General features: G+C 35.8%; 1 protein-coding gene across 1 annotated transcript; it reads right to left on the bottom strand.

The window, feature by feature from the left end:
• Positions 1-462: 462 nt before the first annotated feature.
• Positions 463-16566, bottom strand: LOC129945489 (protein daughter of sevenless). The gene is made up of 10 exons (XM_056055273.1): positions 16245-16566; positions 15342-15648; positions 14742-15280; positions 14533-14670; positions 14358-14472; positions 2385-2574; positions 2239-2314; positions 1927-2172; positions 1639-1863; positions 463-1575 (listed from the first exon to the last, which is right to left on the bottom strand). Exons 1-10 carry the CDS (start codon positions 16311-16313, stop codon positions 1138-1140), a joined length of 2343 nt encoding a protein of 780 aa, XP_055911248.1. The 5' UTR covers positions 16314-16566; the 3' UTR covers positions 463-1137.
• Positions 16567-23897: the final 7331 nt, after the last annotated feature.

Below are 23897 nucleotides of genomic sequence, written 5' to 3'. Positions count from 1 at the left end.
GGCTGCAGTGCCGTGTTGAAATTTAACCAGCGGTTGAAGAGTCTAATGCTTTTCCCGAAAGCCAAACTGGAAATTTGAGTCCTCTGGACAACTCCGGATGGTTTTTATACTGCTATAGGTTACGTTGATGCTGTATGTACGTTAGTGTTGGTGCGTGTTGCAAGATGCTACGACACTGGTTTGTTTATTGAATAGAAAAATGATGCGACACTTTGTTTTCATAAACAAAAACGATTCAAACACTTGAATATAAAAGGGGTGTTTTCTGTGTCCGAGTGGATGATTTGGGGACAAAATAAATATCTAGTTCCTTTAATAGAACAATGATCCTTTGTTCGAATTGTGTGGCTTTTTGTTTTAAATATTTCTTGGTGCCATAACTTATATATGTATTTCGTCCAATAGCAGCTCCATGCACGTCCTTATTTTCCTTTTGGAGCTCTACGGCATAAAAAGAATACATTTTGAATGTGATATCAGTTTTTTTTATTTATTTAGTAAAATACAAAGAAGTTGGAATCACTGTCTAGATAAATAAAACAATTTAATTTAATGATATCTTGATTAAATTTGTATCATAAAATGAAAACAAAAAATTACTTTTCTCGATTAATATTATTATGTATGTATATGTATATGAAACAAACGTTTAACGCTTCCAAAACATGATATGGGTTCGTTTTGTTTTTTATCGATTATTTTGTACTTAATTTCTTACAAAATCGGATTTAATGCGATACTTTCTTTATGACAAATATTAATGTTTATAATTTTATAATACAAAAAGGTGTGCAATAGAATATTAATAAAAAGTGTAAAAGTCTACTGGTTTTGATTATTACTTGGGAATAATTATATTTATATATATATGTATGTTTATGCTGATAAAAGGGTACATTTAGGTTCTTTTTCTTGTGCTGGTGCCTCCAATCATTAGACGAATAATAAATATTCGATTAAAAACAAATTCAATTTTTTGGAATTTTCGTCTCAGTTGAAATCACTCGATTCGAAGCGATTTAAATAAAACCTTAATGTACTTTTGATTTTGGGACTTTTTTGTTGTGCAATAACAAATTGGAAATTGATCTAATATGCGTTTATGTTAATTTATTTATTTGTTATTAAAGGCAGTCGTTACTTATTAATGCCCATTTTTCGTTCTTCTCGAATTTTCTTAAATGCATCCGTTTTAACAAAATCAACTGAATTATAGACCACACTGCTTTTAACTGGAACTCTTGCAGATGGATCAGCGGATAGTCCGATCTTTGATCCTGCTGCCATTAGATTGCTAGTACTCATGCTAGCACGATTCATTGCTGGTGGATTGGAAACGTCCAGGTCGAAATACTGCAGTTTATGTTCGTTCTTTTGCGGTGTTGGTGGAGTTGCTTTGCTGAGCGACATTGCTCGGTTTATTGTGTTGCTGTAAACACTAGATATATGACCTCTTGGCTGACGGGGCAATGTTCGAGTTTCCATGACGTAGGTATCGCCATCGTTTTGTAGAACCATTGATGTTGGAATACCCGATCTTCTTGTGGTGCAACCAGATGAAGAGAAACCATGTGCCTGTTATTTTAACAAATATTTTTAAAAACCAAACAAAAATACAACAAAATGAATGAATCAAACCTTAAATGCATTTGGTTTGGATTTTCTGTCGACCGATGGTGGTGGGCGCAGCGGAGAACTCTCTCCACTGTTATGGATTGTTGTAGACATCACCTTTTTTGTCAGCTTCGTTAACGTATCTTGTCCGTTGTTTTGCAGAGGCGGCTTCGCTGCCAGTTCTTCCGGAGGCCTATCCTCTAGACTCACTTTCGGTTTCAACTTTCGATTAACTGGAGGCAAAGCAGACTGTAAATAAAATAATCTTTAGTATACACAATTCTTAGAAATCAGACTTATTTACTGGGGTACCTGATCAATAAAATCATAGCGAAAGACATTTCCTTCCATTTTAGTTGGTGCTGCATTTGTGTAGCAATGCGGTCGGGGTAATGTGCGATTTGAACTTGTTGCTGACAGCGGTTCTGCGTCAAGTAAAAGATTCGGTGTAGATGCCGCAACTGGGTTTTCGGGGCTGTTTACTTTGTCGAATAATTGACTCATGTTGTAATAAGGCAAATTGTGTGAACGTGGAATATCATAACTCTCTTCCACGCACTAAAAATATATATAAAAATATGTTTAAAAAAAATTCTTATGGACTAGTTTCGTGTAGTTTCATACCGATGATGCATCTCGAGGACCGATGGCAGGCGAAGTGTTTTCCGTGTCCGAAAATTGAGGCATTTCTCTTAATACTCTAAAGAACAAAAAACAACGTGTTTTTAATTTGTTTGATATTTTCAAAAAGAAATGAGTTAACAACATACTTCTCATGTTCGTTCGTTATATCGAGTACTAAATTACTTTTACGTTTAGCTACTTTTGACATATTTTCGGCTGCTTGCTCTAAGCTCTCTTCATCTTTATTATCTCCAGGGAATTTCGAGAATCTTTGAGAATACGTAAAGACAAATGATTCATTCTCAACGGAACTATCCGAAGGACGTGTGCTACGATCTATTCAAATATTAAACAATAATTAAAAACTTAACAAAATTCGAATGAGATTATAACAAAATTAGAGTTTATTAATAAATATTAGAGTCCCGTTGGTTTATAAACAGGATATAATATAGTTATGTATTATATTCAACAACGTTTGAAATCGGAATCAGAAAATTTGTGACAACTAATTTTCTCACTACCCCTTCTCAATCGTTTAAACCAAGTCTTAAACATAAATCTTGAAAACTTGTTGAATTAAGGGATTTTGTAAGAATGTCTGCAAGTTGATCCTTTGTTCCAATAGACTTGATTTCAATCAGTCCATTTTGAATGTGATCTCGAATAAAGTGGTGTTTTATATCTAAATGTTTAGACCGTTTGCTCTCTAAATTTGTAGCCATTCCAATACATCCCTTATTGTCGTCGTAAATTATTGCAGGTTCCATGTTAATTTGCTTAAGGTCTTGTAATATGCCTTGGATCCAAATGGCTTCAGATGTAGCAGCACTAAGGGCCATATACTCTGCCTTACTTGAATTACATCACTTCCCCAGTCAACATCAGCATATCCAATCAAAGGATTAGGACTACTTACTTCGAAAACAAGTTTTTTCTTTTTAATCCGTTTTAAAAATCTCACAATTCGTTTGAGAGCTTGCCAATGAATTTCTGATGGGGTTTGTTGGTATTCTCCCATGTATCCAACTGGAAAACATATATCCGGTCTAACGCACATCATAATATACATTAAGCTTCCAAGCAATTCTCTGTAGGGCTTGTCAAGTGTAATTTCAGTTATTGTCTTTTTAAGTTGTAGTTCTTTAATTGCTCTATTTGTCTTAAGCTTTTTCCACCAATGAGTAAGAGCCCCCGCAGACTGCAGACTTTTTATCGGCCGATAGTTTGGTCGGCTTGTTAATCAGTATGGAGAGGAATGCATATCCGCACACTACAGCGATTCAGTATCGGTCGATAAAAAAGTTTAATAGGCTACCCAATTACATTCAAACTAATATGTCGGCGAACTATCGGCCGACTTTTTAATCAGTATTGGCGCATACACGCCTGCGCATACATGACGATTGTTTAGTCGGCCGATAGTTCAGTTCGCTCCGACTTACTGAAGGTAACCTGGAAGAGAACAATTCTCTATCAAATGATGAGGATGATGATCAAGCTGGTTCATCCACTCCCACCCCTATTTGTCAGCGGAAAAAGAGACCTAATGTACCGAAGCAGACGGACGTGGATGAACCATTATTAAAGGCATTAAATGAGCCTAATACTGATGAAGATGTGAATTTTGCTTTGTCACTGGTCCCTTTACTCCAAAATTTAACCGCAGAAGAAAAACTTGATGCTAAAATAAGTATTTTTTAACGTTTTTAAACAGATAAGATTAGCTAGGTATGTTCAGTGTACATCTAAGCTCAATCTCTCCTCCACAGGTATAGAAAGTCTTAAATTTGTATCCTCCTTCGCTATTGCTGGTCCAATTAACTTGACAAGTTCATTGAAGCTGGTAATGCTCATTCGATAATAGGCGAACAATTTTTTCGGGTAATCAAGTAATTTGGAATGCATAGAGTAAAATTTTCCACTAACTAATCTATCACTGAGAATGGGATGCACCCAATACTCTCGGAATCTCTTCTTGATTTTCCTCCTCCGGAGTAGGATGAGATCAATAATTTTTCTGGACCATATTTTCATTGTGCGACCGCTTCAAAAGTCAGTAACAAACTAGTTCGAAAATAGTCGTCCGACTGTTGGATAGCCTGCGCCCTGCTCACCAACCAAACTGTTTAGTTGGCTCGGTGTGCGCACTTTCAGCCCAACCCGACTAAATTATCGGCCGACAAAAAGTCTGCAGTTTGCGGGGGCTCTAAATCATCAAAATACAGAAAAAGTATGATGATATCATCTTCTTTTTATCCCATCTTGGTGTACAAACAATAGTCTTGATTGGATCTTTTAAATCCCAATTGAAGAAGAAAATCGTTAAACTTTTTGTTCCAACATCGGGGTGCTTGCTTTAAGCCGTAGATGGATTTGAGTAAGCGATAAAAATTTCCATCTGCTTCGGAAACCAATTCTGGAACAGCCATATAAAGTTCTTCCTTCAACTCACCATGTAAAAATGCATCTTTACATCTAATTGGTGGAATATAAGATTTTTGTACAGTCCAACAGCTAACACAATTCGTATGGTTGTCAGTTTCGCAACGGGTGAGTAGGTTTCGTCATAATCAAATCCAGCCTTTTGTATTATTATTGTTATTATAAATTCTTTATTATTCTCGATAAATGTACAATCTTTTAATAGCTAAGAATAAAAGCATGGCAAATGTTGCCGTCTGCTTGAATTGACTTATTTCGAGTCTGTAGAGTGTGTGGTTTAGTGTTTTGTATTTGAGTCTAGTGCTAGAAGTTTGAGCTCTATGCAAACACTGTAAATAAAGAGAGTCACCTATCTTTACTATGCATTTTTTTATATTTTTAAGATTTAGATTAAAGCAATGCTGATTAGCCAATTCGTACCATTCTTTAAAAGGCGATAATTGAGATCGGAGTGCGTATTGCATTATTTTTTTGTGAAGGTTTGTATCAGGTCTATTCATAACTTTAACAATATAGTCCGCATTTGATTTTAAATTGCCTAGGAATATTTGTGGTAGTACCCGTGGCATGATGGTTAGTGCGTTGGACTGTCAGTCGTTCTTTGACTTCCAAAGTGTGAAGAAGTGTATTTCATATTTTATTTCAAAGTTAAATTAGTGCAAGTTATAATTAAAAAGTAAAGTTGGCAGTTTGCCACCATAATAAGTAACAATCGATAGCCCAGTGGAGGTGGCGTCCGAAGGCAGATCGAAGGGTCGTGGGTTCGAGTCCCAGTCGGAGTCTACCAAAAAATTAATAGCTTTTTTTCACAACCGAGAAATTGTGGATTTTATTAGTTGGGAAGAGAAGCAAATGGTTAAAGAGAAGAAAGCGGGGGTATCGAAAGATACCTCTGCCAACACATCGTTCGATGCTGCGGTGATGCCAGCAGCGGTACCGCAAGCAACTGCAACAACATCAGGTCAGGCATCTGACCAATGGATAAAAGCAATAACAACCAAAAAAAGGAAAATCAAGAAGCATAGCCCAAATAAAGTGGAGAGGGCCAACTCCGCTAAGCGGCGGGATATGAGAAAAGAAATGGAGGGTGGTAAAGGAGGAGGTGGTAAAGTTGGAGGAATACGTTCCAACGCATTCTTACAATTACAGTAAGATGCGGTGGCCTCGTTTCACCAATGCCCTAGCGAGAGAACTTCGTTCGAGTGACATAGCCCCACCAAACAACAGAAACCTGACAAATACAGAAATTGACCAACATTTACAACAGATGGACGAAACAGTAAAACGAACGATGGAACGGACAATCCCAAAGTACAGAGAACGGGATCAAATGGACGCTTACAGAAACGCGACAATTGACGCACTGCCAAAGCACAAGAGTGGCTTACTGACAAGACTCAAAAACTTGTACAGACGACTTACAGACCCACACGACTTGGAGGTTAGGACACTGAAGTCGTCAATAAAAAATGTCAATCTGTTGATTAAGGAGAACTACAGGCTATCAATTAACAAATACTGGGACCGCAAGATCCGGTCAGTTAATTCGAGCGACCCTAGTATGTTCCCTAAAATCAACAAGATATTCAGAAAAAAGAACGACAATGACCTTCCGAGTCTGAAACTCCAAAGAACCGAAGAAAAGAGAGACGTACTCATGACAGCGCAAATAGATCCAGAAGAAGCCATCTTTGACGATGACTTTTATATAATTGAAGACCCGAAGGAAAAAGTGGAGGCGGTGGGAGCTGCTTTCCAGCAAGTGTACAAGGTGAATGTTAGCATTCGCCCCAACCACGACCTGGAAAACAGAGCACTACTTAATCACTTTTACCTTCGAAATGATATGACACAATGGCGATCTGAGAACCGCGGTTTCATGCGGTTCAATGACGATTCCTTGGCAAATGCCATAATCGCCGAGCAAACGGGAGCAAGTCCCTTGTTAGTGACGAAGGTTGAGCTTCAGCTCATCTTCAATTCAATAAAAAATAAAAAGTCAGCAGGTGTCGATGGTATATCCAACGTTGTACTAAGACATTTACCGATGGAAGCAATTGACATTTACACCACGCTCTTCAATAATGCACTGAATAATGCATATTATCTAGTGCATTGGAAGACTGCTGTGGTTCATCCTCTCCCGAAAAAGGGAAAGGACAACTCCAACCCGTCAAATCTTCGGTCGATAAGTCTTCTTCCGAGCATCAGCAAAGTTTTCGAAAAAATCATTAATAGGGCTCTGACTAAGTGGGCTGCAATGACACAATTCAATCCAATGGAATAAATCAAAACAAAAATGCACAGGTGCTGTTCTGGTTGATTAGAAAAAGGCATTTAACACCGTATGGTTAGAGAGTCTTTACCTAAAACTGAGCAGGCTTGGCATAAGCAAGCCATTGTTGTATATACTGTATGATTTCAGCATTTACACCAGCGATCTGATAGGTAGTCTTACAAAGGCAATTGCGTACGCCGACGAATTAAGTGCGTACAGAACGGCCCGAAAGGTTGAGGTTATTAGAATTCTTTTGCAGCGTGATTTCGACAAGATTCAGCGATATTGCGACGACTGGAAACTGAAAATAAATGTCCAAAAGTCAGAGACAATTCTGTTCCGGACTCCGTTGGCTAGGGCCACGAGGGATACGTGTAAGAATTGGCGCAAGATGGTCATCGTTGATCTTCACGGGCAGCCGTTGGCGAGCAAAAGTGTAGTGAAGTACCTCGGTATCTGGTTAGATCAGTATTTATATTTCGACAGACATATAAATGCTGCTCTGACCAGGGCCAGAGGAGCCTTCGCTCTGACGAAACGACTGTTTTTTAGCAGTCGGCTTGACCCCAGAGTGAAGGTAATTTGCTACATGGCCCTCATACGGCCAATGATCGTTTATGGTTGTCCTGTGTGGTTCAACGTTGCCCCTTCCCAGATGGAGAAGTTTCGGGTGTTCGAGCGGCAGTGTTTACGACGCTGTACCGGTTTATATCGAACAGCCGAATCCTCTTATGTGCATTACTATTCCAACGAGGTCCTATACAACGGGGCTCGAATCAACAGAATTGACAATTGACAAGAGCTATGTCTTCGACCAACAATTAAATTTTCGGGGCGTTCTATCCGAACGACGAGTATTTTGAGAGTGCACGCTTGAGCGGCTTCATTCCCCCAGAGGCATTCCTCTTTTTAGATAGATGCGGTCTGATACAGGATAGATTGGCTGTTCCGTTAATCTACCACGTCAGACGACGAACCGTGGATAGGCGACTCCTGTACAATCGGGACGTCATGGCACAAGGCGGAGCGGAGCTCCTTCGGTTCAGTAGGGCTGTGTCCGAAAGGGACCGAACTGATAGGGTGAAGCAGGAGAACCAGTTTTGGTGGCTTCAATCGGCACTTGATAGTGGGTAGTCTGGATGGGGTTTTAAGCCTTGGCCGGCTTACATACTTGTTTTATAGTTTTAGGGTTTAGTTTTAAGTAGAATAGGCATGGTGGCACAAAAAGAAATGGACAAAAAAAAAAAAACAATAAAAAAAAATAAAAAAAATAAAAAATTAAAAAAAAGAACATTAAAATAAAAATAAAAAGAAAACATGGAATAAAAAAATAAAAAAAAAAGACAACAAAATATGAAAAACAAAAATGTTAGATAGTTTGCTGCTGTGGTTGTTCTAGTTTCAAGTAGTTTATAGGTAGAATAGGTAGTTTAAGTTAGTTTTAAGTTTTATATTAAGGACCTTATTTTAAGTAGTTTTTAAGTAAAAAAAAAAGGATCTTGATATTAGTTTTTTTTAAAATTTTCTAATAAATAGAGAAATAAATAAAATATAAATTGAAGTAAAATAGATCTTAGGGCCGAAAGGCATTAGTATTAAGTGTTATAGTTTAACTTAGAGTGTCCGTATGGGACCATTAAGTTAGTTGTAAGTTATGGATAATTAGGCTAGTTGTACGAATTTTTGTCTAGCTTTAAGATAGGTTTAAGAATGACTTAATAAAAATGAATTAAAAAAAAAAAAAAAAAAAGTGCGTTTGTACTGTCATGCAAGGGGTCTTGGGTTCCATCCCTGCCTGTGCCACCTTAATTTAAATTAATTAATTTTCGCGGGTACTGCCTCTTGCGAGGAATTGAAAAATCCTTCAAGAGTAATTCTTGTCATGAAAAAGTGCTTTCTCAAACTAGCCGTTCGGATTCGGCCTAAAATTGTAGGGCCCTTCCATTCCTGACAACAGTACTCGCACACAGGAATGGTTGAGAGTTGTAAGTCACTATGCCTTGGTTCACAACGGACTGTTGCGCCACCCAATTTATTTATTTATAGGAATATTTGTGCTATACCGGTTTCTACGTGGATAGCATACGTTGGAGTTGAACTACCTAGTTTGAAAATGCGTTTGAAAAAGAAACGTTGAACAACTTCGAATTCCTCCATGTTTCGATAGCCAAAAACTTGATCTGCGTAACAAAGGCACGTTCTTATAGTTGCATCAAATACTCTAAACTTATCAGTAGCATCGACATATTTATTGCAAAAGAATTTACTCCACATGAGATTTATTGCTGTTTTGGCAGCAATGCATTTTTCTTTAACATGAGGGCGGAGATCAAGGTTATACGTTATTAGAAAACCTAAGTATTTGTATTGAGATACTATTTCTAACGGTTCGCGATCTAAAAACCATTTGTCATTGGGAGTTCTTCTTCGCTGAGTACTTCCAAAAATCATTATTTTTGACTTTGTGGCGTTAATTTTGAGATTATTAATTTGAAGCTGTAAAGATGTGGGGTTATCAGCCAAAATAACAATGTCATCCGCGTATAAAAGCATCTTTATAAGTGTATCACCGACAGACAATGACTCCACCCGGAAAATTTTTAGATACATCGTCAATAAATAGTGAAAACATAATGGGACTCAATCCACATCCTTGAGGAACACCACATGTTGTATTAAAAAAGTCAAACATCGAATTTCCATTCCAGACTTCAGCAGAGGTGCCAGTTATAAGGAGTTTGTCCAAATTTAGAAATTTAGTGGATAAACCCAAAGTAGATAATTTATATATTCTCTGTTCACCGTGTCAAATGCCGCCTGAAAATCAACGAAAAATGCGTACATTTTCTTTTTCTTTTCAAAACAATTCTTTACTATGCTTGTAAGAGCAAATATATGGTCTATTGTAGATAATCCTGCTTGGAAAATACTAAGGAGTTTATTCTTTTCAACCCATTTTGTCAACCTTTGGTATAAAAGATGGGTGAATATTTTCCTAAGACATGGCAGAATCGAAATGCCCCTGTGGTTGCTCGGAAGTTGCAAATCCCCTTTTTTAAAAATAGCACAGATCCATGCTTTTAAGAAACTCTTTGGAATTTCTTCTTCTTCAAGAAGTCTATTAAAGAAGTCATTAATATGATTTAGAAAATTCGGAGTTCTATATTTATAATATTCACTCGGTATACCATCAACTCCTGCAGATTTTTCATTTTTCATATTTTCTAGAGTTCCATGCAACTCTCTTATTGTGATTGGTCCATCTAATTCTGGGATTAAAACTAAAGGAAGGACATACTGATTTTAAACTTGTTGTCAAAGGGTTCAGGAGCTGTTCGAAGTGCTCGGCGAGTTTTTCAACATCAATAGCTGAGGCTGACATACTCTTGCAACCACCTAACAATCTCACGTTTGACCAGAATGTTTTTGCGTCTTTACAGTTTGAAAGCCTGGTTGCTACGCCATTTACATATTTTTTTTCTTTTTGAATACAGAGCTTTTTATACAGTTTATTGGATTCTATGTAAAGACTTTAAAAAAAATTGAATTTGCGAAAGATTTGTTGAGGAGTTTTCAACATTCCCAATCAAACCACTCAGCTACGAATTTATCTCTGGATTTAGGTTTTACCAAAACTGCTGCTTGTCTTACACTTTTTAAAATATTTTCAACGGCCTGGTCATAACTATAATGTTCTTGGGAGGAAAGGCAATTAACCTGAGCGTCGAGCCTTCGTCTATACACTTCAGCACGATTTTCTATCCATTTTAATCTATTTAATGTGTTAATGGGTGTAAAGTTACATTTTATAGAGGTAACAACTGGTAAATGACCAGAGAAATTTGCAGATAGGTACAACCTCGAAATCCTCGACAACACTAAGCCAATTACATGAGAAACATTTTGCACCAGAGAATCTGGGTTCTGAAAATTACCAATTCTACCATTGACATCACCGACTACCATGATATTTTGCAATTCATTTTCATTAAAAAATATTTCCAATTCATTAAATTCATTTGCCCAATTATTGCAGTATAAATAAGTTGGTACAATATAATAGAAGTCATGCTTATGGTTTATCTCTACAACTGTTTTCCTACCAATTCTTTTAAATTTAACAAAAATGGTCAAATTACATTTAAATGCAATTAACATTCCACCGCTAGCTCTACCAAAAATGTTACTTCTCGTGGATGGAATAAATTGTATATTATAATCTTTAAAATACCGTAAGCCGGGGTTACTTTGCCCCAGCGGGTGTAATTTTACGTCATTGTCATAAAGAGTTTAATATTCGTTTCATGTTCAGACACGTTGAGTTTTGCTCACCGATCTAACTGTTATATAATATAATGTTTATGTGTGTGCAAAATCATGTGCAGCTGCATATCTAAGTTTAATTTTCAGTCAACCATAGTAGTCCGAAGAGGAACGACCTAATTGTGTGTTTTTTTGCAGGTAGAAAATTTGAAGTGTTAAAGTGTGTGTATCCAAATACAAAAAGTAAGTATTTATGTTACCGTTTAAGTGTCTTTTATTCTTTTAATTTTATACAAAGTTAACCTTCTTGGTCTCAAAACATAATGATATTTTTTTTTTGTGAAAACATATCTATTTTCTTAATTTTGGGGTAACTTTGCACTGGAGCAAAGTAACCCCGAAAGTTGGTTTGGGGTTACTTTGCTCCGGAGCAAAGTTACCCCGAAATATGTTTCTGTATCTAGGTACCAATATATTGTTTTTAGTTGTAACTAATGCAATGATCGTATACGAATCTACTCTTCACAGAAATGCCTAGAAAATATACCAGGATCTTGGGGACAAGACGTTATGCCGATTATACAGCTGAGACCCTACAAAATTGCTTGGATAAGATAAGGAGGGGCGAAATTTCACAAAGACAGGCTGAAGAAAAGTATAAAATTCCAAGAAGAACCATCATTTACAAATTGAAGGGAAAGAAGCATTTAAAAAAAAACCAGGACGGTACAATGTTTTTACTGCAGAAGAAGAGCAAAGTTTTGTCGAAGTTTTGTCGAGTTCGGATTTCCGATTAATGTCGGAGAACTGCGACATAATCAAAAACTACTTAAGTCGATGTGGAAGACATGTAAAAGTATTTCAAAATAACCTCCCGGGCATTGATTGGATAAATGCTTTCATAGCAAGACACCCAGGCATTTCGGTACGTTTTGCAGAAAATGTTAAACGCACACGAGCGGGAGTACATGAGCCTATGCTGAGGAGTTTTTTCGAAAACATAGCACAAGATCTTAAAGACGTCCCCCCTACAAATATTTGGAACTTTGATGAAACGAACTTAACTGATGACCCTGGAAAAAAAAGTTCTCGTTAAAAAAGTAAGCAAGTATCCAGAAATAATTAGAAATGCTTCCAAGACATCAGTGTCTGTGATGTTTTGCGGTAACGCTGCTGGGGAGCTTATGCCGCCTTATGTTGTGTATCGGGCTACGAAGATGTGGACAACGTGGACGGAAAATGGTCCCACAGGCTGTCGATATAACGTAAGTGTGTCTGGATGGTTCGATGCAAACATATTTACAGACTGGCTCGAGTGTCAAATGATTCCTAGACTTAGAAGGCTTGAAGGAAAAAAAGTGATTATTTGTGACAACCTTTCTTCACATATAACTGTACACGCTCTTCAACTGTGTCGCGCACACGAAGTGACCCTTATTTGCCTGCCATATTCCGGAAGTGCGGAATATATCCGGTAAACGCGGAAGAAGTACTTAGCCGCATTCCAAGAAAGTCCTGTGATGAAAATTCGGTGCAACCTGAGTTCCTTAAAGCATTACATGGAAAAAGGCAAGAAGCTACTAATGTTGTTGTAAAAAGACAAAAAAAATGAATATTCCAGCTGGGAAAAGTGTCTGTGTCCAGGAGATAATGGCTGATGAAGAAAATTCAGTGAACGATATCAATTTCCATTGGATACAGACAGGATCAGCCAAGTACTTCTCGCCAAACAACAGAATATGATGATGATGTGCCCGATTCTTCTCACCTTAGACAGGAGACGGATATGGTTTTTGATGACAACTCTTCGGATGATTTCAATTTCAATGAACTGGAAAACGAAGAAATGAGGGAAAACCAATTCGTAAATTTTTTGGAAGGTAAAACATCGCAACACGATATGTGTTTCAATGAAGTCGTTCGAGAAGTGGGGCAGTTTGTCGTGTTTTCCTATGAAGGACAATTGTATCCAGGAGAAATTGTCTCATTTGATGACAATAGCGTGAAAATTAACTCAATGCAGAAGTCATTGAAGTTATGGAAATGGCCAACAGTAAGAGATGAGCTAAACTATTCATGGTCAGATGTTTTAGGTTCTATTATGCCACCAAAACAAATTTCTAAGAGAGGTAAATTCCAAGTTCGAGAACTTAAATCTATATTTGACTAAATGTTAGTCGTTGCCTTCTTGTTATTACCTGAGATTTTTGTTTTTTTATGAATTGAAATACATTTTATGTTCTGTTATTTATTCTTGTTATTAAGTTTTTTGTTTTGTTTTTATAAATTGAAATACTTTTTATGTTCTTTTTAATTTATCGTTACACATTTACCTACTGAATTACATAATAAAAACTCTTATTTTCTCTATTAATAACTCTAAAATACTCGTTTTCTTTTAAGAGAAATATTTGCAGTTTTGTTTTTTTCTTGTAAAACGAAAAGTATATTTTGGTTTCAGTTATTATTTTCACAGAAATTATCTTTAGAGCATTGTTAAAAAACAGTCTGAATATCATTGCGCCAGCAGTTGGAATAAAGGCACAATGATAGAAAATGTAGATCGGAGCAAAGTAACCCCCTCCCTTGGATAACTTTGCTCCACTTTTCAATGAAAAAAATAAATATTTTTACTATTATTTTAATATATTTTATAACATAAATGCATTACTTCATATCTTATTAATGAAGTAAAAAAAAAATTGTGTCTACCGTTTTTAAGAGATTTTCTAAAAATAGTGAAAAAAAACGGTGCAAAGTAACCCCGGTTTACGGTACTTCACAAATTGTGTTTCTCTAGAAAAGTTTCTATCCAAAAATAATATCATACTTTAAAATAAATTCAAAAAAAGGAGGAATTACTAGTTTGTTTTCAACCCAGAAACATTATAACATATAATTTTAAAAAATATCCCTTCACTACGAGTCTGTCCTTATATCTTGTCGGCTCACCATTCTCGTTAACTTATTAGAGTCTGGTTGTTTTACAAACAGGATATAATAATAACAAAGAAAGATGTTGTATCTACAACGTTTAAAATCGGAATCAGAAAATTTGTGACAACTAATTTTCTGATAATATTAAATATTAAAAACGATTGCTTATGTTTTTCAATAATAAACAATGACTCACCAACATTTTCTCTAAGCGGTAAAGGATGCGTCCATTCATCGTCGTCGGTAAAAACACTTTCCGAATCTGTTGGACTGGAACGGCCACTTCGTGCTTTAGTTGAGGTCGTCGTTTGCTAAAAAATTTAGAAAACAAATTAATTTGTATTTACCAATATTTAGCAGTAGGATATTACCAATCCACAGTTAGTGATTTTGGGGGAATATGATTGATCGTTGGTCAAATTCAAACCGATATTATTATGACTTCGAGGGGTATCATAAAACTTCGGATCCAAATTGTTGAGTGGAGTTGAAGGATTTCCACCATCGGTCTAGAAATAAAAGTTAAAATTTTATATTATTCAAATACTTAAAAAAAAGACGAAGTATTCTTTTTACGAACCAAAAATTTTGGACTTCCCGAAAAGCATTCACTTATTGGAATGTAAGGCCCCGAAGACGTACTCAATGCTGGCGAAGGCTCAACATTGCCTTCGACTAAAGTTGTAGCACTCAGCACAAGATTCTCGGGAATTTTTCGAACAACTCCTTGCGAACTTACTGCCAAACGCGATGAAGAATCTGAAGTTGTTTTCCATGCAGGTGTGGTGGACTTTGAAGTGCTGCTCTGTGCTCCTTGATTTGATGATGATAACGATTTTTTAACGTACAACGGTTGGTTGCCGCTACCGCTGCCGCACACCATAGTCTCCCTATTGGTATAATCGGTATTGACATACGAACAATCGTTGCCCGATTGCGATGCACTGCTAATAACCGATTGTCTCAAGCAATCGGAACTCATCGGAGATTGTTTTGTCATGGAGGTTTCGTGATGGGAACCCGAAGTGTTGACAGTTGTACTTGTCGTCGTTTCATTCGATGGCACAAACTGTTGTTCCGTTGTTGTTGTCAGACTCTTTGCGATATGTATTTTTTCATCTGCAATCAATTTAAACCATCGAAAAACTACAAATTTAACAATGAACAGTTCTGGACTTACCTTGCAACTCATTCGACTGTTTTGTATCATGCAAGTGGCACACTTGACAAATGCAATTCACCCAATCACGCATATCGGCCTCCGTGTCAGCAGCTAGATAATAAGTTCTTCGAGGAGTTTTTATATCGAACATGTACTGAAACTTTTGTTTTCGATTTTCCAATCGCAGACCACAGTCTACTTGCTCACATTGATCCAAATCTATGACACCTTTCAGTTTACGACAGTTTCGGTCAGTGTAGTATTCCAGGCAGAATTGCTCAGGAATTTCACCTTGTTTCAAAGTGAACCACCGTCGTCTCCAGCGCTGAGGAATGACAAATAATAAATAAATGCATATTATTATAATAATGTAATGATTATGATTGCACAGAGAGTATGTAATTCGAGTGCATTTGTTGTTTTCAATGGAATTCCAGTTGGGACAATGAAAACCATACAAAACACAGAAATAGAAAAACTCTACTTAATACCTAACTAATAATATGCATGATTCATTATCATAGTTCATTTGATGCCGATTGAAGTATATCAAGATGTATGCCGATGCCTATAGTCTATAGCCTATGTCGATGTCAAAGCTGACTGATCTTGTTTTTTAAGAGTACTTGCAGATTGCGACAGATTCCGATAAAACAAAACCACAACACTATTTTTCTTTCAAGACTAAAACTATGGATTATTTAATAGGATGGAGAAAAGGTTAGGTGCGGTATCGGAATGTTATTAAACATTCCCCTCACAAATGGGATGTGGTTACACCCTACACTTTGGTCGTTGTTGTTGTATGCGAATGGATGTTGAATTTTAACTTAATTTATTGCCAAACATTTAAACTATCAACTAATAGAAAATACACCTATTTGGAAAATTAGGGCAAAACATAAAATTTATGTGACTCACAGCTCTCCATATCCTTTTGGTTGGTGGTGATTTTATCAACCAGCCTTCGTAGTGTACTTCTTTGTTCATTGCCCCCTTTCTTTTATTTTAGCTTTTTAGCGACACATTTCAGCACTTTGTGTTTTGTTTGGAAATAAATTGTGAGATTTCGAATTAAAAAATAATTGGGAGTCGTTTTAACACTGCTTGTTTAGCCACCTATTTACGAATTAGACAATTTATATATGTATGCACCTAGAGGTTAGATAAAAGGAAAATTATATTTAATTTTATGATTTCACTGCCGATCTATTTTCCATGAAAAATATAAAATTGTTTTCTCAGCTTCTGCTGTCAATTATCTTGATTAGGGATGGGCGTAAGAGAGTTTCGAAAATTGTACTAGATTAATGTTGATGGTAAGGAAGTGTAAATAAGTAAGTTTCGATTTTCGAAGATAAATTTATGTTAATTTCTTCTTTGCGTATAAAACCTTTAGTTTTATAATGGAGCAATTTCATTTTAAATTTTACGCTCGCCGTGGATATGATACGTAAAAAACCTCAGCTGCTACGAAAACAAAGATATCTTAATCTTTAAAGGAATTATATAAAGGGTGTTCTTTTAGACGTGCGATGAAGTAATAAAATAAAAAACGGATAATTCCAATTATCTGTATGATATTCTCTTTTGAAAATCAATATTTTTTTTTAAATTCTTTGTTTCTTAGGCCATTGGTTTGTACCTTTTTTATAAACTTTTCGCCTTCTCGAAAACGAGCTAAACTGGAAAGGCATTATTGTTTAATGGAGAGAAATCAAAATGACTTTAACAAAATAATAATAACAATAATTTTTTTTATGTAGCTATGCTCTATTCAATCTCAAAACGCGTTTAGCTTATTATGGAACTATGCAACCTTGCATAAAATTTATAAATATCATTTTTGCGTTTACAGGCATTATAGAGATTACATAGATTACATAACTTTATGTAGGCTCTAAACGGCGTTTTTAAATAAGACTGTTAAGTGTATAGATAAGTTTTGCTATTGTGTTTTAAAATTAAAACAAAATCAATGGCCACTACTGCTGTTTCGAACAAATTCCAGGCGAGGCCCAATTTTGCCCATTTTTTGAGGCCACTTATCTGCGTAGATAAGCGACTTCAGATAACCCCATAACGCACTATCATTGAGACCATGCCCGCCACAGGCCCACGACACCATATAATGTGCTAACCAACATTTTTTTCATTAAATTGATGGGCCATGCAAACCGAACCATTATTTTGTTAATACATTTGGTTACGTTCTTCAAGGCTGAGTCAATATAAAATGGCAAAAGAAACTGAGCAGTACCTGTGGCGTGATGGTAAATGCGTAGGCCTGTGTCATCTTAAGTATTTTCAGGATTCTACCTCTTGTGAGATGTTGACAACTCTTCAAGGACTAATTCATGTTATGAACTGTGCTTTCTCAAAATAGCCGTTCGGATTTGGCTTAAAACTGTAGATTTCCTTTATCCCTGACAACATTTCTAGCACACGGGAAAAGTTGAGCACAAATCAAGACAACTGTCAAAAATACCAACTTGAAAAAAAACTATTGCCAGATTGAAAACCACACGTCTAAAAAAACAACTGATACAAATCTAAAGTGCACAATTGTTACATTTGCATTTTGCATTTGGTAGTTCACGCTTAAACATTCTTTTTTTCTAACTTACGAGTATGTCTATTTTCGGCTCAACTTTTCGATAGATATGAGCAAATGAATAATAACTTAAGCAATTTTAGAGCGAAGAAACATTTATTTCTATTTTTAATTAATTTTAAAGATCACTTTTTTACATACAAAATACACAAAAATGGTTGATTTTGACATTTCTTCCCTGTTTTTTGTTCCGTGTTGCCATAATTTTTTTTCTTGGTAATTTCTTTTATTTTAGTGCTCAAATGAAAAAGTACTTTGCATATACCCAAACTCGCACCCACCCCAAATCCTATAGTGACCCCAAGCAGGGGGGCATGCTGCCCTCCTTACATACATAGCTGTTAGTACGCCGCGCCGTGCTATCAATTAAAATCAAATTGTTTTTTGTTTTTTGGCTAATGCAATACAAAAAAGTAGGGTTAAGTCCGAAAAAGAAAATATTTTTTTATGACTTAAAGTTGTTTCCTCGCCCTGATATTTAAAACATGTTCTATTGAGACCCCTACCCAACTGTAAAAAAAAATCAGAAGGAAATTCGTGCTGCGGTAATTGAAAATCGCCCCGCCAGAACAAGCGCTTTTCAGAGTTTATAGTTCATTTAATAGTTTGTTATTTCAAGTGTTAATTTTGTGCTGGGAGTTTTATGACGTGGGGACATTTATAAATCATGGATGTTTGGACAATTTCTGAAGTTTGGTTCGGGTCGTTGTCTTGACAAAACCGAAACGAGCGTCTTATACCCATTTGTTCTGCCATTTGGAGCAAATTTTGTTTGAGGATATTAAGGTACGCCATTTTATCATTTGTGCTCTCAATGCACTCCAGCTTCCCAACTCCGGCTGCTGACATGCAGGCTTAAACCATGACACCACCTCCATGCTATACTGTTGCTCTGAGATTTTTGTCCTAGAGCTCTGTATTTGGTTTGGGCCAGACATAAGATCACCCGTCGGATCCGACAATGTTAAACTTTGACTCGTCCGCAAATATAACTTGCTTCCAAAAGCTAGCATCTTTCTATTGTTGTTTTACGAACCTTAAACGACTATCTCGGTTTTTCTTATTAAAACTAATTATTCCTCAAAATGCGTCTTATGGTTTCAGGAGAGCAAGACTTTCCGAGCCTGTTTTATACCTCGCTAGTCAGTTTTGGTGCAGATAACTTGGGGTTTAACTTCACTTTGCGCACAATGTATCTTTCATTTGACGTATAGTAAAAATTTTGTTCGGAACATTTTTTCCCTTATCCTCCACACGGTTTAAAAAAAAACGGTGGATTATGGTCTTGGCGGTGTCGTCTGGAGTATTGACAATTTTCGCTATTTTCCTCCGAGAAAGTCCATTCCTGTGATGAAAGAGAACAATTCCACGTGGTTTAATTGTTGTTCGCTTCCCCATGCTCAAAAAACATGCTGCCTTTTTGAAAAAAAAAAACTGAAACTAATAATAATAATTTGGATATAAAAAAAATTAGAGACTGACATAATAAACACCGTTATTCCCTTGTTTTTGAATGAGCAGTTGCTCCTTAAACACAGTGGGTCAAATAAGCTGTGAGCCACTGTACATCAATAATTGTTTTGAAGGTTTCTCTGATTTTGTATACTGAACTGATACACAAATTTTGCTGAAGCGATATTTTGTATGATCATTATTTGCTATTGCTTTACGTCTCTGGTCATAGTGTTATGAAATATTAGATTATTTCATTTAGGAGCACTCAAAACATATCACCAACGATATCTGGTATTTGATTTACATAAATGATTATTTCGATGGTTGTGAACGTTTAAATGAATTTACCTCAGGTCATTCAGCCCCATCACAAATTCCATCGTAATCGAAAATTATTCAGCCCAATTGCGAATCGAAAACGTGTACGAATCCCGAAAAAAATCATTTTTAAATACGTTCACATTGGATACGTTTTTTCGCAATTCGTAAGTTTTTAATTACGATGGAATTCGTGATAAGGCTGATTGATGTTAGCCAAAAAGACGCATGTATTTTTACCAAAGGGACTGACTAACGTAAATTGTCTCTGAATGAGATATCAATTTTTATCCGTATTGTATTATTCTATTTGAAAAAAAAAATCCATTTGGCAAATTTACATTATAAATAAGTTTGTATTAGTTTTATACCACTCACATGGATATACGATGAAAGGTTATTACGCAAAGGTTTGCTAAACTAGGACTGTTACTTGTAAGTTTTGTCTTGGCGAGGTTCTTTATCAACTAAAATTTTGAATTTGTCTTCGGTGCGATTTTTTCTCGGACTCACTCTGGGGTCTGATTATGGGCTTTCGCTTTCGCCTTCTTCGTTTTGAATTCGACCAATTAACGAATTCGAAGGCGAATTTGAAATGTCATAATGTTAAGTGGCGAATTGAAATCCGAAAGATTCTTTCTTGATCGCATTTATATTAAAATGTGAGTTAGCTTTATTTTAATTTTCTTATAATTTATTTATTTTAATTTTCTTATAATTTATCTATCTTCTCTCGGTTTTCACTCTACACTTCTGAGCTGGTTAAAATCTTACCTTTCCAACAGGATTCAAATTGTTAAAATTGAAGACTACTATTCTGAAAATATTTATGTCCTATCAGGTGTTCCTCAAGGAAGTCATTTGGGCCCATTGTTATTTTTATTATTCATAAATGATATTCCGTCAATTTTTGTATCTTCTCCTTGTCTCTTATTTGCCGATGACCTTAAGTTGTATCGTGGAATTAAATGTCTATCTGATTGTCATTTACTTCTTGAAGATGTACTTAGATTAACAGAATGGTGTCAGTCTAATTTCCTCCATCTTAATGTTTCTAAATGTCAAGTTATGTCGTGTTTTAGGCATACTACCCCTATTCTATTCAATTATGAACTTAATCATGTAAATCTAGAACGAGTTGAATGTAAAAAGGACCTTGGAGTCGTTTTAGACTTTAAACTTTCATTCCTGCCACACATTGACTATACGGTTAACAAGGCTAATCAAATGCTCGGGTTTTTAAAGAGAAACACAAGAGAGTTAAAAGATCCATATTCTCTTAAGTCACTTTTTAATTCTCTGGTAAGATCTGTGTTGGAGTATTCTAGTGTAGTTTGGAATCCTTTTTATAGAAACTCCTGTAATAGAATTGAAAAAGTTCAAAGAAACTTTACTCGATATTTAATCTTTAAACTACATTGGCGAATTGATATGCCAACCTACAAAACAAGGTGCTCACTATTCGATATTAAAACTCTGGAAAGTCGGCGTACTTGCTTCTCTGTTATATTCATCAGAGATATTTTAACGTATCACATAAAATGTCCTAATTTATTAAATCTTATAAAACTTCGTGTTCCTCAGAGGAATGTTCGTGAATCTAACCTTTTATATGAAAATTTTCATCGCACAAATTATGGACTTAATGAGCCAATTTCTCGTTGCATCAGGGAAACTAATGCTGTATGTAATAAAATAGATATTTTTAAAAGTTGTTCAAGAGATACCTTCAAAACATATGTTTTAAATGAATTAACTATTCAATCAGCTGAACTTTAATATTTTTGTTAATTGTTATTATATTATTGTTGAGTTTTTGTTTTTCTCATTCATATAAATATTATCAATATTATTAATAAATTAAAACGAAATTTGTGGAATCTGTCAAATCACTGGAATAAAGGAAGAAAAAGTAAAACCAAAAGTGTCAAATCGCTTCGTCTTGAATTCGTTAATAAGGAATTTGAAAGGTCGAATTGAAAACGATCCACCGCGAACCTCATAATCCTCCCTCATAGGCCCCCGTGTGGATTTTGGCGATTCAAATTAGCATTTAACATCATTCCACACATAAAGTCTAAAAGAAATTCTCAATCGGAGAAACCAACAAATTTCCAAACCATTTTATTTTCTACCTAAAGTTATGCAGTCTTAACCCATTAACACCCAAAGGTATTTAATTGTTTTTTATAGTATTTTATGTTTATTAAGGTGAAAGTTAAGATGTATTCAAAAAAAAATATACAAAAAAAATTGTATTTAACAGTTATGGAGGTGTCCTTTTTTTAGTACAATGGGGTCATACCATATTAATTTTCATTAACATGAACATTTTTAAAATACCCTTTTTCAATACATAGTGTTACATTACACATTTCACAGCACCATTTCGATTTTAAAGAACATTAGCGACATCTTAGTTGATTTGAAAGTTTTTTGAGGAAGTGGTACCCTTGGCTCTCCACAATGCTTCGCTTGACTGTGAGTATAGGTTGTCCTTGGTTCAAAGTATGAAACCGGAGGTAATGTAGTGTTATTGATCTCGTGAATTCTAGTAGATCGCCTTTGTAGCTGTTTGCTAGCTTGTGGAGCCTCCAGGCATTGGACGTAGTAGACGAGATCATGGCTGTGAATAGGTTCCACCACCACTTTTTGCCTCTTATTTCAATGGAGTAGGTGTTGATGAACTGGTCATGCAGATCAACACCACCCATGTTCGTGTTGTAGTTTTTGAAAAGAAGTGGCTGAGGAATATTGACTTTCTTCTGCTCATCCTTGCTCCACCGTTTGACATTTTCAAGTTATTCCATCTGGTCGTAGTTCGTGGCCATCGTTACGATGCTATTGTCCTTCCATTTGAGAAACAGCAATTCATTGCATTGAGGACATTTTTTTAACCGATTATCCCGATCTCTTCCGGTTGCTCTAATTTTTTTTTCTTTTAGAATCTTCATTAGGCTATAACTAGTAAAAAAGTTATCGAAATAAATAACATGGTCACTTGGACAGTCAACATTCCTTAGAAGGTCGAAAACCACTCTAGACTCTAATGGTAGGGCTTTCAATGAAGGCCTTACGTTATTAGCTCCGCAATATGTATCGAATTCATACATGTAGCCATCTTTGCTGCAAAGCATCCACTTTTTGAAACTAAATATTACATGCTTTCCTCTTATAAATTGCTTAGAAGAATGTCGACCGAAATACTTCACCATTGATTCGTCTATAGGTAAATGCTCATGCATATATCCCCACTTTTGAAACTTTTGGCACAAAAGTTTACTGAGCGGACGGAGTTTTGCCATTTTATCGTTCATGTCAAGGGTATTATTATCAAGAAAATGAATGAATCGTTTTTTTTCTTGAAATCTGTTCCTGGACATACTGTTTGCAATAATAGGTACATATGTATCAGCTGCTTGTTTCCAGTACATGAATTCTCTTGCTTCAGAGTGATAGCCCGAAAATAGAAGGATTCCAATAAAAATGTTTAAGTCTTCATCATTAAAGGAAAAGCTGTGTTTATTTTTTTGGCCTGCATACAACATTGTTTGATTTACGATAAGTTGCCTTACCTCGACATCAAACAGTTTTTCAAAGACTTGAACTTCGTTGAGGCCAACCAAATCAGAAGCGCAGCTTTGGATTCTAGCCAAATAATTCGTTGTTGGATTTATTCCATCTGTAGACGTAATTTACTTTTTCCATAACGGTGGAGCAATTGACTTTCTAAACTCAGACAATGGAATATCATCTTCGCTATCAAATTCACTCTCGTCTTGAGCTAAATAAGATTCCACAAAAATCTCAACCCCACCTGGAACATCTTGTGATAATCTATTGTCTTTAAGTTATATTCATCGATATCCTCTTGATCCGTAACATAGTCCACCGGTGAAGGAATCATGACGATATCAGCGTTGACTATCTTCGTATTAATATCAATTTCTTCCAGGGCGGAATCGAGATTGTGGAAACGTTTTCCATAAAATATTTTCGTAGAAATAGATCTAAAAACCATTTCGGATACTTAAAAGAAAAGTGTATGCATGAACGCACTGTCCTTTTTAAGCTTTGCTTACCTCCGTATGTTTATACAAAACTATGTGGGGACTAATTTTTAACTGATCTTTATGTTTATTTTTAATAAATTGTGCAGAAACAATCAAGTTATCTCGTTGATTGAA

This window comes from Eupeodes corollae, chromosome 2 (genome assembly GCF_945859685.1).
Source record: "Eupeodes corollae chromosome 2, idEupCoro1.1, whole genome shotgun sequence".
NCBI classification, from domain to species: Eukaryota; Metazoa; Arthropoda; class Insecta; order Diptera; family Syrphidae; genus Eupeodes; species Eupeodes corollae.
This window is presented reverse-complemented; position numbering and strand designations above follow the sequence as displayed.